At 41.0% G+C, this 12,850-nt stretch overlaps 2 protein-coding genes across 3 annotated transcripts; both read left to right on the forward strand.

Annotated features, from left to right (window-relative positions):
- Positions 1 to 137: 137 nt before the first annotated feature.
- On the forward strand, positions 138 to 6,699 carry flcn (folliculin). 2 transcript variants are annotated; one of them, XM_079228074.1, is made up of 12 exons: positions 138 to 275; positions 453 to 665; positions 861 to 1,019; positions 1,138 to 1,359; positions 1,481 to 1,647; positions 1,743 to 1,834; positions 3,591 to 3,754; positions 3,996 to 4,109; positions 5,008 to 5,131; positions 5,275 to 5,400; positions 5,861 to 5,963; positions 6,107 to 6,699. In XM_079228074.1, exons 2-12 carry the CDS (start codon positions 453 to 455, stop codon positions 6,312 to 6,314), a joined length of 1,692 nt encoding a protein of 563 aa, XP_079084200.1. In that variant the 5' UTR covers positions 138 to 275; the 3' UTR covers positions 6,315 to 6,699. The 2 variants fall into 2 exon arrangements, with proteins under 2 accessions (XP_079084200.1, XP_079084201.1); XM_079228075.1 differs by having other exon boundaries at positions 861 to 1,007.
- Positions 6,700 to 8,284: 1,585 nt separating this feature from the next.
- Positions 8,285 to 12,027, forward strand: LOC306745019 (uncharacterized protein). The gene is made up of 5 exons (XM_079227745.1): positions 8,285 to 8,738; positions 9,093 to 9,199; positions 9,671 to 9,742; positions 10,040 to 10,186; positions 10,428 to 12,027. The coding sequence occupies exons 1-5, from the start codon at positions 8,726 to 8,728 to the stop codon at positions 10,779 to 10,781; spliced, it is 693 nt and encodes a 230-aa protein (XP_079083871.1). The 5' UTR covers positions 8,285 to 8,725; the 3' UTR covers positions 10,782 to 12,027.
- The last annotated feature ends 823 nt before the right edge of the window (positions 12,028 to 12,850 follow it).

Consider the following 12,850-nt stretch of genomic DNA (forward strand, 5'->3'; position numbering starts at 1 on the left):
CTCGAGCGCGTGACTCCTTGTCATGTGACAGGATCTGTTGTCTCAGAGCTGCACAAATGGAAAACAGAACAAGGAAAGTGTAGAAAATCTAAATCTGCGACACCGAGAATCATGGATTTTTGTAAGACGGACCGAATCAAGAATTGAGTTTGTTTTATATCACATTTAAAACGTTGCTTTTTATATAAAAGGGTGTTTTTTTTACGTTGCGACCAATGAATGTCCCTTTGTGAAGTAGCATTGAGTCATCTGTTGAACTTTGTTCTGTGCTGAAGGTAAGACGATCTGATATTTTCAGTTGTAGTGAACATGTCTTAACCCGAGTGTAACTTAGTAACGTCAGTGACTGACCGGAAACAAGTGTTCTGTTATGAACTGCTTGTTAATGCTCACATCGAGCTCAAATGCATTCAGCTTAATAAACATGAAAACACGTGTTGTCTCCCTTCCAGATGAATGCTCTGGTTGCTCTCTGTCACTTCTGTGAGCTCCATGGCCCTCGGACGTTGTTTTGCACCGAGGCACTGCACCCCCCATCCCCTTCCCCTTCATCCCATACAGGTGCCCCGGTGCCTGGGGACAGGGACAGAGATGGTGACCGCGAAGGCGAAGGGCTGACCATGAGGGCCAACAGCTCGGCCACACAGAGAGGAGAAATGTGTGAGGTGAGAACCAGTTTGAGGACAGAATGTGAACAACATGAGCTAATCAGAAACCTGCCTCCATTTGAACCGAGCCACCCTTCTTCTTACCAGTCTTCTCCATTATAACACTAGCTGTGACATTGTGGTATGCAGGTTAGTCCACAGTCCTGTCATCTATCTCAAAGCAATCATGTTCCTCTTCTCCTCGCTTCATAGGGATGTCGATCTCTTCCTGCATCTCACCCAGGATTTGTGAGCATTGATGATGAAACAGGCATTCGCTTCCTGAGCCACCAGCATCCCAGACAGTCACAGATGTTCAGCGTGGTCCGCCAAGCCTGCGTACGCAGCCTCAGCTGTGAGGTAAACAGTGATGTACGTCTGCATGTATGTATGTATGTATGTATGTGTGTGAGTCACACATCTGATGCACCAAATAAAGGCCTGTCAACACATATACTTCTACCTATTTGCTCTCTTTCCGTTTCATCAGGTGTGTCCCGGCCGTGAAGGACCGATTTTCTTTGGAGATGAGCAACATGGTTTTGTGTTCTCACACACCTTTTTTATCAAAGACAGTCTGGCCAGGGGCTTCCAGCGCTGGTACAGCATTGTCATGGTAGCAATGGACAGGATCTACCTTATCAACTCCTGGCCTTTCCTGTTACGCCACCTTCGACTCACGATTCAGAGCCTGCAAAGCACAGCCCTCAAGGTAGGGTGCACACATGGACACAACATATCTTTATTCAGTTCATTCAGATGAAACTATGAAGCCTGGTTCTACATGTGTGTAGCTACGAGGACAACTAATGTCTTACTGCTCTCTCCTTCAGGTGTTTGACAATGAACAAGGAGTTTGTCCCCAGCGAGCAGTGAGGATGAACAGTGTCTTCTCACCTGCAGTTTTCCCACACCAAAGGAGTGGCAACGCAGCCCGATCACTAACTTCACTTACACAGCATCCAAACCTGTGGGCCAGCCTGCACTCCTCCTTTAGCTGGTGAGTCGATATACTGTCAGTCCCGCTGTGACATACAAGCTGTAGTCTGTAATGGCTCACTTTGACGTGGATTTGTGTTTTCACATTGTCTCCAGGCTGCTGAAGGCATGTGGTTGTCGCCTGACAGAGAAGCTACTGGAGGGAGCCCCCACCGAGGACACACTGGTGCTCATAGAGAGACAGACAGGTAGTCACTTTGTCCTTTATTAAAGGATGTTTTTTTAACTAAATGTTTGTAGTTACCTATCCAACATCTGTTCAAGCCTGTAACTTGGTAAAAGACAATTATGGGAAAATATCTCCAGTGAGATGAAACAAAACATAAAAAGGAGGATCATTTACCTTTGGGAATGCTTCAACATGCATGTTGCTTCCAGGCAAGGTTTGGCCTTTTTCTGAAAGATGATATCAGCGGATGTCATGTGCTTTACGAAATGTGCCATGGTTTTATCATCAGTCTAAAACGTCTCCCGTGATAGTGTGATTCACTGGGTCAGTCAGTGCAGACACACAGAAAAAATAAAAATAGGGTTATTCACAGATCCATTGTACTCAAATACACTGCCTTTCCAGAAAGTGTTTACACAATTATTAGTCAAGATTTAGAGTGATTAAAGGATTTTCAGAGACATTTCAGAGTCCAGCGCGGCTCTTAGGTTGTGGAATTTTAATACCCTGTTCCCTTTTATTAATATTGTAAGTACATACACTTTATTTCTGTTACACTTCATTATCAAAATCCAAGTGAGCGATTGATTAATACACATGAAATACAACACACAAAAATGATTACGTGATCAATATTGCACAATATTAAAGCAGGGGTAAACGCTCTCCTCCGGTACCAGTGAGCATACAGGGACTGGGCATTGAGATTGTAAAGTCTTATAAGTACCTGGGTGTTCACTTGAACAATAAACTGGACTGATCACGCACACGCACTTTAAAAAAAGGACAGAGCAGACTCTTCCTGCTGAGGAGACTGAGGTCTTTTGGAGTGCAGGGAGCACTCCTGAAGACCTTCTTCGACTCTGTGGTGGCATCAGCCATCTTTTATGGAGTGGTCTTCTGGAGCAGCAGCATCACGGCAGCTGACAGGAGGAGACTGGACAAAATGGTAAGGAAGGCCAGCAGCGTGCTGGGGTGTCCTCTGGATACTGTGGAGGTGGTGGGGGACAGGAGGATGATGGCTAAACTATCATCCAGGATGAACCACACCTCCCACCCCATGCAGGACACTCTGGCAGCTCTGCACAGCTCCTTCAGCCACCAGCTGATTCATGCCCGGTGTCTGAAGGAGAAGTACCGAAAGTCCTTCCTTACGCTGCTGTCAGGCTGCACAACAAGCTGAGCTCACAGTAGACCACAAACACTTAGAACACTTTAATCACTTTGGTCACTTTAATTACATTCATCTGGTTCAATATATAATGCATTTAATTACTTTGTATACTTTTTAATTCAGTCTGTATATGTAATATTGCTACTGTATTCTTCTTTACTGTTTATTTATATTACTTGATTTTTTTTTTAAATGTACCATTTGTCTCTTGTGTGCCCTGCTGCTGTAATCCTGCAATTTCCCCACTGCGGGACTAATAAAGGATTATCTTATTTTATACATCAAAAGGTCAGGTTTTTAAGTTTCTTTTCTTTTTATGAAGCACAGACTCAGTCAACCTGATACTGCAGAGGAAGTGTTTCCTCTTCATCATCAAATCTATTATTATGGCAGTTGAAATTAGTCATAGATAAGTGAGATTGCACAATGCTGATTTTAGTTTGGAAATAGGATGTGTAGCATCATGTGCACATTATATTCTATAAATAGAGTGACATTTAACCAGCCCTGTCTAAAAGATTCCCTGTGATATTTCCCCCACATTGGTAATTGACTTGAAAATATTTGTTCATTGCTATTTCTGTTTTTATGTGATCAAAAGAGCAAGAGGAAGAGATGAGCTGCTGGGAGGGAGCAGAAGGAGGCTGTTCTTCATCACAGCGGCACCAATTAGAGCGTGAGCTGGGCCTCAACTTCCTCTATGATGATGAAAAATGCAACGATTTACCCGGCCCAAAATTTAGGTCCCTGAGGCATTTGAGACAGGTAAACTTTATCAGCTTGTTATGTTGTACAGAAAATTGAAACGAGAGATAAAAAAAGCTGCATTTTATTGTTTCCTCAACCGTTGACTATAACAAACACAGTTTTTTGCATGAATTTATAGTTTTATGGCATCAATCTGATACATTTGATAGTTAATGACTATTGAAGATAGCTGCTTACAGATCTGCTTACATAACATATCTGTGAGGCGTTGTAAATTTCAGTCTGATTTGTTCTGCAGGTTTTCGGGAGTGCTGAGTTTCGTCAGCTAGTGTGGCATGTGCTCATGGGAAATCAGGTCATATGGAGAGGCGCAGACCCCGGGCTCATCCAGTCAGCTTTCACGGTGCTCAAGGTAGTTCACTCTACTGATGCATTCCTTTGTGCCTCGTTAGGAGAGATAGTGTCATTATGATGTGAGTAAATATCAATTAGGACAAGTGATAACACCTGGGCCCTGTATAACTTGTATAATTCAGATGCAGTGTAGTATAACACAATTGTAACTCTTACAATAATCATTTAACACAAAAGACTTCGGTTTTGTCCAGTCAAGATGGAAAATTACTTGTGAAATATGATGAATCTAAGTGATTAAATCCATCTTATATAATCATATTTGATGAGATACAAACTGATTGGATTGGGTTTCAGTTATTTCTCCACAAAGATACTTTTGTGGATTCATTTTCCTTTCTTCTAACTTCCAATTCTTGCCCTGAAGACATTTTAAGTTAACATTACACGCCCTGAAATAGTCTTTGCCTGTACATGCTTCCCTAACATTTCTATGAAAGACACACAAACAAGACGGCGCGTGCAACTGTTCAGTCGACAATTATTAGTTGAGAAATATCTGAGTGTACCTTTTTTTTTATGACAATTGTAATTGTAAATTGCATGTTTTATGCTACTTTCCAGGCCTTTTTGACAGCAGATATTTTTGCCTTGTCATGTTAGGAAAATCCCAGGTGTTACCAATGACATTAACGACGACTTAGTTCTATTCAAGAGTCCCAGTAAACCATGACAGCGTGACATTGAGGCAGCATAAGCAAAACCAGAACCCTGAAAGTGAAGCAGCTAAATAGAATTCAACAATAATTAATTTTATTATTTACACCTGAGCTCTTCCTTCTGTGATAGGCCTTCTGTGAACAAGGCCTATCAGCCAGAATAACTGAGTGAGCCATTAACATGCTTACTTAGCAAACTGTGTTTACAATCTGAAACTCTGTCCTGTTTCCCATCAGTCTTTGCTCCCGGTCGGCTGTGTGCGTTCGGTGCCATACAGCGCTCAGTATGAGGAGGCCTACAAATGCAACTTTCTGGGTCTAAGCCCAGACGTGCCTATTCCCACACACGTCAGCTCCTCAGGTACAACAGTGTCTATAGACTCACACTGTGATAGATTACGGTATGAAACCTCTGAGAGAACTGTTATAACAAGTTGTATGCAGGTCTTGAACATGCAGGTCTTGTGTTGATTGATTTTATTCTCGCTTTTGTTTGTCGTGCAGAGTTTTCAGTGCTGGTGGATGTCAGTACAGAGAGAAGCTGTCAGATGTCCGCTGTGTGTGAAGACGATGTCTCTCCACTTTATCAGTTCACCATCAGCAGTGCCAACACACAGCCCACAGACAGGGGTGAGCGTGCATACCTGGAGTTATAGATAGTCACTGTACATTTGCTGCCTCTTTCGATGTCAAAAACAGTCCTCTACTTCTTGGTTAAACCACAAAAGCAAAGAGTGCATGTCTTTGCCTTTTAAGTAAGACGCAAGACATGGTCTCTTAAGTTTGTCTTGAAGTAATTCATTTTTATTAATCATAGAAAATATTTTTTGAAATTGGATCTTACTCTGCATCAAATTGTTGGGTTATGGGGTCCAGATGTATTTTTCATTCAATTGAGAGCTAAATTGAATGTGGAAATAGCTAAACTGTTCAGACATGTCCCATCCTAGGATCCACATCAAATCCAGATTCTTTTCTTGGCCCACAGCTGCTCTGACAGAAGGCCAACTTTAATAAAAAAATGACAAAAATGGTGATAACTAACAATCATATGATGAACTGTCAAACAATCTGTGTCCTCCTTTTGCAGGTCCCGCATTATTGAACAAGCTTGAGGTGGCTCTGTCCAACGAGAACTTGTCTGTGGACGTCGTGTCTCACTGCCTGTTGTGTCTGAAGGAAGAGTGGATGAAGTGAGTAGAATTAATTAACTCTCATAAAAAGCCAACTAGGCTTAAGTAAGATTTTCATAGCAGTCTCTCTCTCTCTCTCTCTCTCTCTCTCTCTCTCTCTCTCTCTCTCTCTCTCTCTCTCTCTCTCTCTCTCTCTCTCTCAGTAAAGTTAAAGTACTGTTCAAGTTCTCCAAAGTGGACGGGCGAGGGAGAGAGGACACCCAGAAGGTTCTGGCCCTCCTTGGCGCTACAGGGCCGGGCGAGGAGGACAACGTCAGGCTGCTCAAGTTCTGGATGACTGGACTCAGCAAAACCTACAAGAGTCATTTAATGACAGCCGTCCGTGGAGGGGAGAGGAGCCCCAGCCAATAGAAAGAGGTAGAGGGGGGAATAAAGGGAAATAAAGATGAGGGGAATTCTATTGAAGGGAAAGCGAAAGCAAGAATCCTCTCATCCACAAGTTTTGTGAACTGTTTGGGACTTTTATTGAAAGGAAAGAGGAATGTGAATGGATGACAGAAGTTTGCTCATCCATTATTGTATTTTTAAGTAATCTAAGGTTCCTAACCCTGATTATTCTCCTGCACAGATTAACACGTTTGGTCAGTTTAGGTGATGTATGAGGGCTTTTGTTTGTCAAAGGGAATTATTGTATAAGACCTCTTCATATTAATATGTTTAACTTATTACAAACAGACTTTGCACTTTGTTTACTCTTTTTCCGAAATTTAAAAATGAAAATAAACAAATAACTATGTCCGTCTGGTATTCTTATTTTTTATTCCACAATTGGCTCCATCTTGTGGTGATCTGAGATAATAGAGGGAGTGAGTTAGACGAGGAGTGCAGCGTTTCATTGCCAGCCCCCACTCACTTGTTTCAGTGGCTGTCAGCCAGCCAGCCTCGAAGTGGTGTAAGACAACACTTTTAAGGTTTTCTGGTGTCCTGAAATGTACAAAGCGGTTGCATAACAAGGCCTCGCTCCTGTACGGCCAACCGCATCAGCAGGACTTTAGCTTCTTATGAGCTAGTCGCTCGCTGATCCACTAAAAAGCTGGGTTTTTTATTTTCATACCACAGTTCTTTGAGCCGGTAGCTTTGCTGAAGCTTGCAGACTTCAGTCAATAAAATTCAGCAACATACGGCTTTGTTTAAATGGGGGTGGGGAGGGTGTTTTCTTTTTTCTTTACCCATACGTATGTAGGTATTGTGTAACAAAAAGATATAATCAAACACATATTGTAGTCCAAATTAAAAGGTTAGTACTAGGATTGACTCAAGCTTTCTTCCTAAAATGAATCTATGTCTCAACATCTTGTGTGCTTCTGTGTCTGAACAGCTTTTTTCTTCTTTTCTCTTACTAACTCAAATCTGGATTTGATTTAGCAAGTTTCACTAAGAGAAGCACAAACATAATTTGCTACAGTTCCACAAATTAGTTACATATTTACTTTCCTCAATTTGCAAGCGATCTATGAAACAGGAAGGCGGCACGATGACTGGACTCATTAAAGCACATGGTATATGTGAAGGGGTTGTGCGATGATGATGCCTCTGGGAGTGTTAATGCCTTGCTTGCGGTGAAACTGCAGCTCTCTAGTTTCCTTTTCCCCCTCAACAGAGATTGGACTTTGAGAGGCTGTCCTGTTTCATTTGGTTTGTGTTCAATACAAAGTACACAGAAGAACAATTCCTCTTCGACGTGAAGAAACAACTTTTGACTTCCTTCCTTTCATTAGTAATGCACACCTCTTGTGACATTGAACAGAAAATTAAAATAACTTGACGTTTCACACAACCTGGGGGGACAAAACAACACTTTACAGACAGGATGATGACAGCTGTGCACAATATTAGACGTCACTATCGCACCAGCTGCCTCTGTGAAACCGGTTTTAATAGAGTGATTTGCAAGTTCAAGTGATGTTGTGTTGCAATCCCCTTCTTGAAGGAATGTGATTCTTGATTTATAAAAAAGAAGAAGAAGAAAAGAAGCGATGATTAAATGGGATGATATTGTGTACGGGCTCCGGCGGGATAAAGACAAGGGATCCACAGGCACAGAGGTGTGGGGGAGAGTCCAAATGAAAAACATACGCTCCAACTGCATGACTAAGCCTCCTTGGGCCTGGTTTGGAGGGGGGAGGATGGGGGTAAGTGGCTGGGTGTCAGAGAATGTGGGGAGCAGGGGGGAGGGGGCCGGGTCAGTCAATAGTGAAGTAAAACGTGTGGCGGTGGGAGGGGCGAGACTTAAAGAGAGCAGACTAGCAATCCAGCAGAGCACTTTCACTTTGAGCGCAGTGAGGGCACACAGAGTGGCCAGAGGGAGAGAGAAGAGGAGGCCAGTGACTCTCCCGCTTCATCCATTAACCAGTTTCGAGGAAGAGGGGAGTGGTTCATATTAGGCTGTTCAGGAAGATTCTAGGTCAGTAGTGAGAGGGAGAAAGGGAAATATAGTATAAAACAAACAAAAGCTTTCAGAGGAAAGGGCTGCAGCCACTCAGGCTTAAGAGGGAAAGTCCAAAGTGAGAGAGGAGGATGGCGTGAGAGGATAAATGAGACATTTATTGGAAAGTACCAAAAGGACTCAAACGGAAGGAATGTATTAGGGATGTCAACGAGAAGACTGAATATTAAACGGTGAAGGAGAAGCAGTCAAAGACCTGAGGAAACCACAGAGAAGGAAATTTTGCCTTTCACAGACTGACACAGAAACCTGTCTGCAGAGGGATTGCCGTCAACAAGAGAAATGGAGAAGTGTCCATTCTTAGAAAGATAAAAGGATGTCACTGCCAGGTGAGAAACAATAATTAACTGCGTTACTGCTGTTTGCAAACTTTGTTTTTAAAGTCTGTAAGGAAGTAATGGAACACCTGAAGTGGTTATTATACCGTCATTTTGAATCAGTGAATCAAAACTAATTTGCTGTGTCGCTTTGTATCCTATCAATAGTGTTTCTGGTGTCTTTATTACATTAGAACTGTTGCAACAACAAGCAATGTTTCATGTTGTTTTCTGCACAACTATTGCAGCAGGATATGAGGTCATGTTTTTGAGTAGGTATGCAGTTTGACCAAGCAACCAAACCACAGAAAGTTTCCAGCAATTATCTGAATGTGTCTTTTTCCTTCTTACTCATGCCTGAAACAGTTTTGCTGTTGCTATCACTCTTGACTGTTCGATGTGGTGGATGTGACTTTGACCTGGAAGGTGTGAAAAACATTAAACTGACTATCGACTCTAATCCGACTGGATTTGTAAGTTAAAAACTTTTGCATTGTTAATGATTTGATGTTGTCCTTTTCTGAATTGTCCTACTTGTATAAATAGTATGCATTTAATTTATTATTTTCCTTGAAAGGATACACTTGTCTTATCACTTGTATTGTCTGTCTTCAGTCAGTCGGTATAAAAAGGTGTCCCAAGATGAAGATCTCACTCAAATGAATGGGAATAATCAGCTCTGCCTTCGTATCTGATAAACATTTTTTACTGGTTTTACTGGAGACAGTGTTTACAACTGCGTAGCTCAACAAAGTCAGGGGAATCCAACAGTGTGTAGCTTCACCTCAGTGGTTAGTTAGGTTGTTCATGTCAAATTCAGTCATTACTCTAGTTCACTATTCAAGGATCCTTTATTAAAATCATTAAAGTATAAATGCCAACCTATATTGTATCATCTGTGGGTGTATTTACATCTTTTTCTCTGTTTTCGTTTTTTCTTCCAGCGGACGGTATTTCCTAAAAATTACTATGTATGGCACCGCTACACAAAAAACATGCTCTGTAACAGTGATCCGGTGAGTTGCTTACCAGATAAAAAGGGGAAGTGGGGTTTGATGGGCAATAAATGTGTCTTACATCTTAGGGTATTTTACTAAATCATCCTTTTGGTTTATTTAACAGGATAATCATTAACTTTAACCTCAGAACAGAGCTTGTAAATGCTCAGTTTAGTTAAAAAAGATTAGTGTATCATGTTGGAGCCTCAAGTCTAGCTTGTAATTGAGCAATTTATGTGGTTATTATAGTGATTTTTCACAAAGTTGTGCACACTAACTTTGGGCTTGTTGTGTTGCTCTACCTTTTCCCTGCAGTGTTGTGTGTTCCCTGCTGCAGTGGTTCTCCTCGAGTCCTGGCATGTGCTTCTCGGAAACCTCTGGGATGAGCACCTAAATCACTCCTTAATCCTCGATCTGACGCAGACACTGGATAAAATTATAAAAAAGAACATAAATACAGAGGTAGGGTTTATTTTAAAATTATGTCCCATAATGTCTTATTCTTTTGCTTGCTTTACTCTGTTAAAGAAAGTGTAAGTCTAAAATCACTTAATTTTTTAAAGAAAAGGCCAGAAATATCTCTGGTTATCTAAGATATACGTTTCCTTTACTGCATTAATAATTACATTTATATTTCCAACATTACTTCCTGTAGAACTCCAATAAAAACAATTAATGATTGTTCATGTTTTCCTTATCTCAGAGGTTCCAGGAGGACACAGACCTGACCCAGTTCTCCACATTGTCGTCATCTCCTGAAGAACTACTCAGGCTAACGTCAGAACTTTTCACTCGATGGCTCGAGGTCGGGTGCTTGCCTTTGATTAAAACCTGCATTCTGCCAACTTTCCCTCCCTCTGTCGAGAGGAAGGACTACAGCCCGTCGAGGGCCAGACTCTTGACGACCCGAGCTATCAACAATGAGGAGGAAGAGCAGGCTGATAAGACGATGGACATTACACTGCCGCTGTCTAATGGAGGTCCTCCATCCCTTTCATTTTTCGCTTCTGTCTGGAGCCCCTTGCTATTGAGACTTTACTGGTGGTTGTTGCCATAGTTGCTGAAAAGGATCTCTTTTTTTTTGTGATGCACACAAAATGCAAGACATTTCCTGGCACTGAATGTTTGTTTTCTTATACTTGTGTCTTTCTGTTTTAATGCAGCACGCTTTGTTAATATGAAGTGACATGCACAGGTTGCATTTAATGTCCAAAGTTAGTTCCCATAGTTGTGCAACAGTGCTCTGTAACAGCTGGCATCCCAGATGTAAACGTACAGCCGTCCTGCCTAGAGCTAGCCACGAGCTCTAGCCAGCTATGCTCTTCATGTGCTGAAATGCTGAGCAAGCCAATGCACATAAGCCATCTTCTATTGATGTGGATTTCGTCACTGTTTACAATGAATGTTATGTAAATGTAAGATATTGCAGTTTATGGGCGTAAACTTTTGTACATAATGTAAATTAAAGACATTTAGATATATATAAATATATATATATATACATTGTTAGTTTTTGATATAATATCCCAAGGATTGTAAGCTATATTTATTGCGGTAGTTTGTCATTAGCAATGGAAAGTAACCAAGTACATTTAATCAAATACTGTGCAATTTTGTATTTCTATTTCATGCAACTTTACACTTCTACTCTGCTACAGTTTAGAGGGAAAGATTGTAGATTGTACACCGCAACATTAATCTGACAGTTGGAGTTAATGATTTACAGACATGATGCATTGTTATATATTAAACCACTTAACAGTTTATGAAGTTGTTAAGTAAGCTCCACCAACTACAGCAGTAAAATGCATCAACAATAGCATATGTATAATAGTGTAACAATCACAGAGATAACTTTTCTGCATTATATACTTTTAGTTTTGATGCTTTAATATAATTAACAAAAAAATGCTCTAATACTTTTACTTCAGTTTAATTTTAATTACAGATGTTTTACTTGTAACAGCATATATTTACATTGTGGTATTAATATGTTTTGCTTCAGTAAAAGATCTGTATGTCAGTATAAACAGGACATTTTTCCCCTTCTGCTTAAAGAGATTAGATGTTGTTTATGACTTTGCATTCCAGCAACATGACAGAGTTTGTATTAAGAGTTCACATCCATGGGCGCTCAACCATTACTGCCTTCTCTATAAAAGAGTTTTCAAATGCTTTACTATTTTGTAAGTGATAAAAACTGAGAGACGAGTTGCAGGTGAGGGAAGAATGCGCTCTGGATCCAACAGGACTCCAGAGGTTTTCTGACTCGTCAGGATTTAATAAATAAAAAGTCCACCATTTGGTGCTCACACTTGCCCCTGCTTGTACACACCCACGCATGGCCTGTCGTCATGGGATACTGGTTATTTCATAATCCTTAAAATACAGAGGTATGTAGAATTGGCCACTCGGGTAACAGACTTTTGGCTCCCCAAGTTTCCATTGACTTTTTTTACCACTGAATTTAAGTCAGAATTTGGAAGGATGGGACAAATGTAATACAGCATTATATTGCAGATTACCAAGAGTTAGATAATCAGTGCTAAAAGACAACATGTTGTGAAAATAAGGAAAACAAAAACACAGCCAAAGGCTCAAATGCTATTCTTCTGGACTGTGCACAGCACATTTCTAAGTAGGCCTATCAGTTACTGCCAAAGTGGCTACTTAAGAAGAAGTACTTTATTAATCCCTCATTGGGGAAATACCTTTTGACACTATTTTCTACACTTTAAATGTCTAGACTTTGAGGGTGCTGCCAAATCAATTGCCTCCTCAATACATAGGCTACTGACCGCAGAGTCAGTACAGGTTGTGCAGCTGCAGGTCGCACACATGTTGTATTGTAGCCTTCTTTAAATAAATGCAGTAATCTGACTCACTCAGGCCATGTGGGAGATCCTGTCCTGGGTCAGTACATGCACATGACTCTATAACGTGGAAATGATTCACCCGATTGTTTGAACAAATGTTGTTCTGCGGGAAGTGGGGAAGACAACACTGGACATTCACTTAATTCGAACTACCATTTAAGTTGCATCACAGTTTCCAAGACAAATATTTGCAAGTCTGATTTTTTTCCTGGCAGCATGGAGCCAAGCGCCAAAAGAGGCCAGCTGAATT

The sequence above is a fragment of the Taurulus bubalis genome (assembly GCF_910589615.1).
Source record: "Taurulus bubalis genome assembly, chromosome: 12".
In the NCBI taxonomy this organism is placed as follows: domain Eukaryota; kingdom Metazoa; phylum Chordata; class Actinopteri; order Perciformes; family Cottidae; genus Taurulus; species Taurulus bubalis.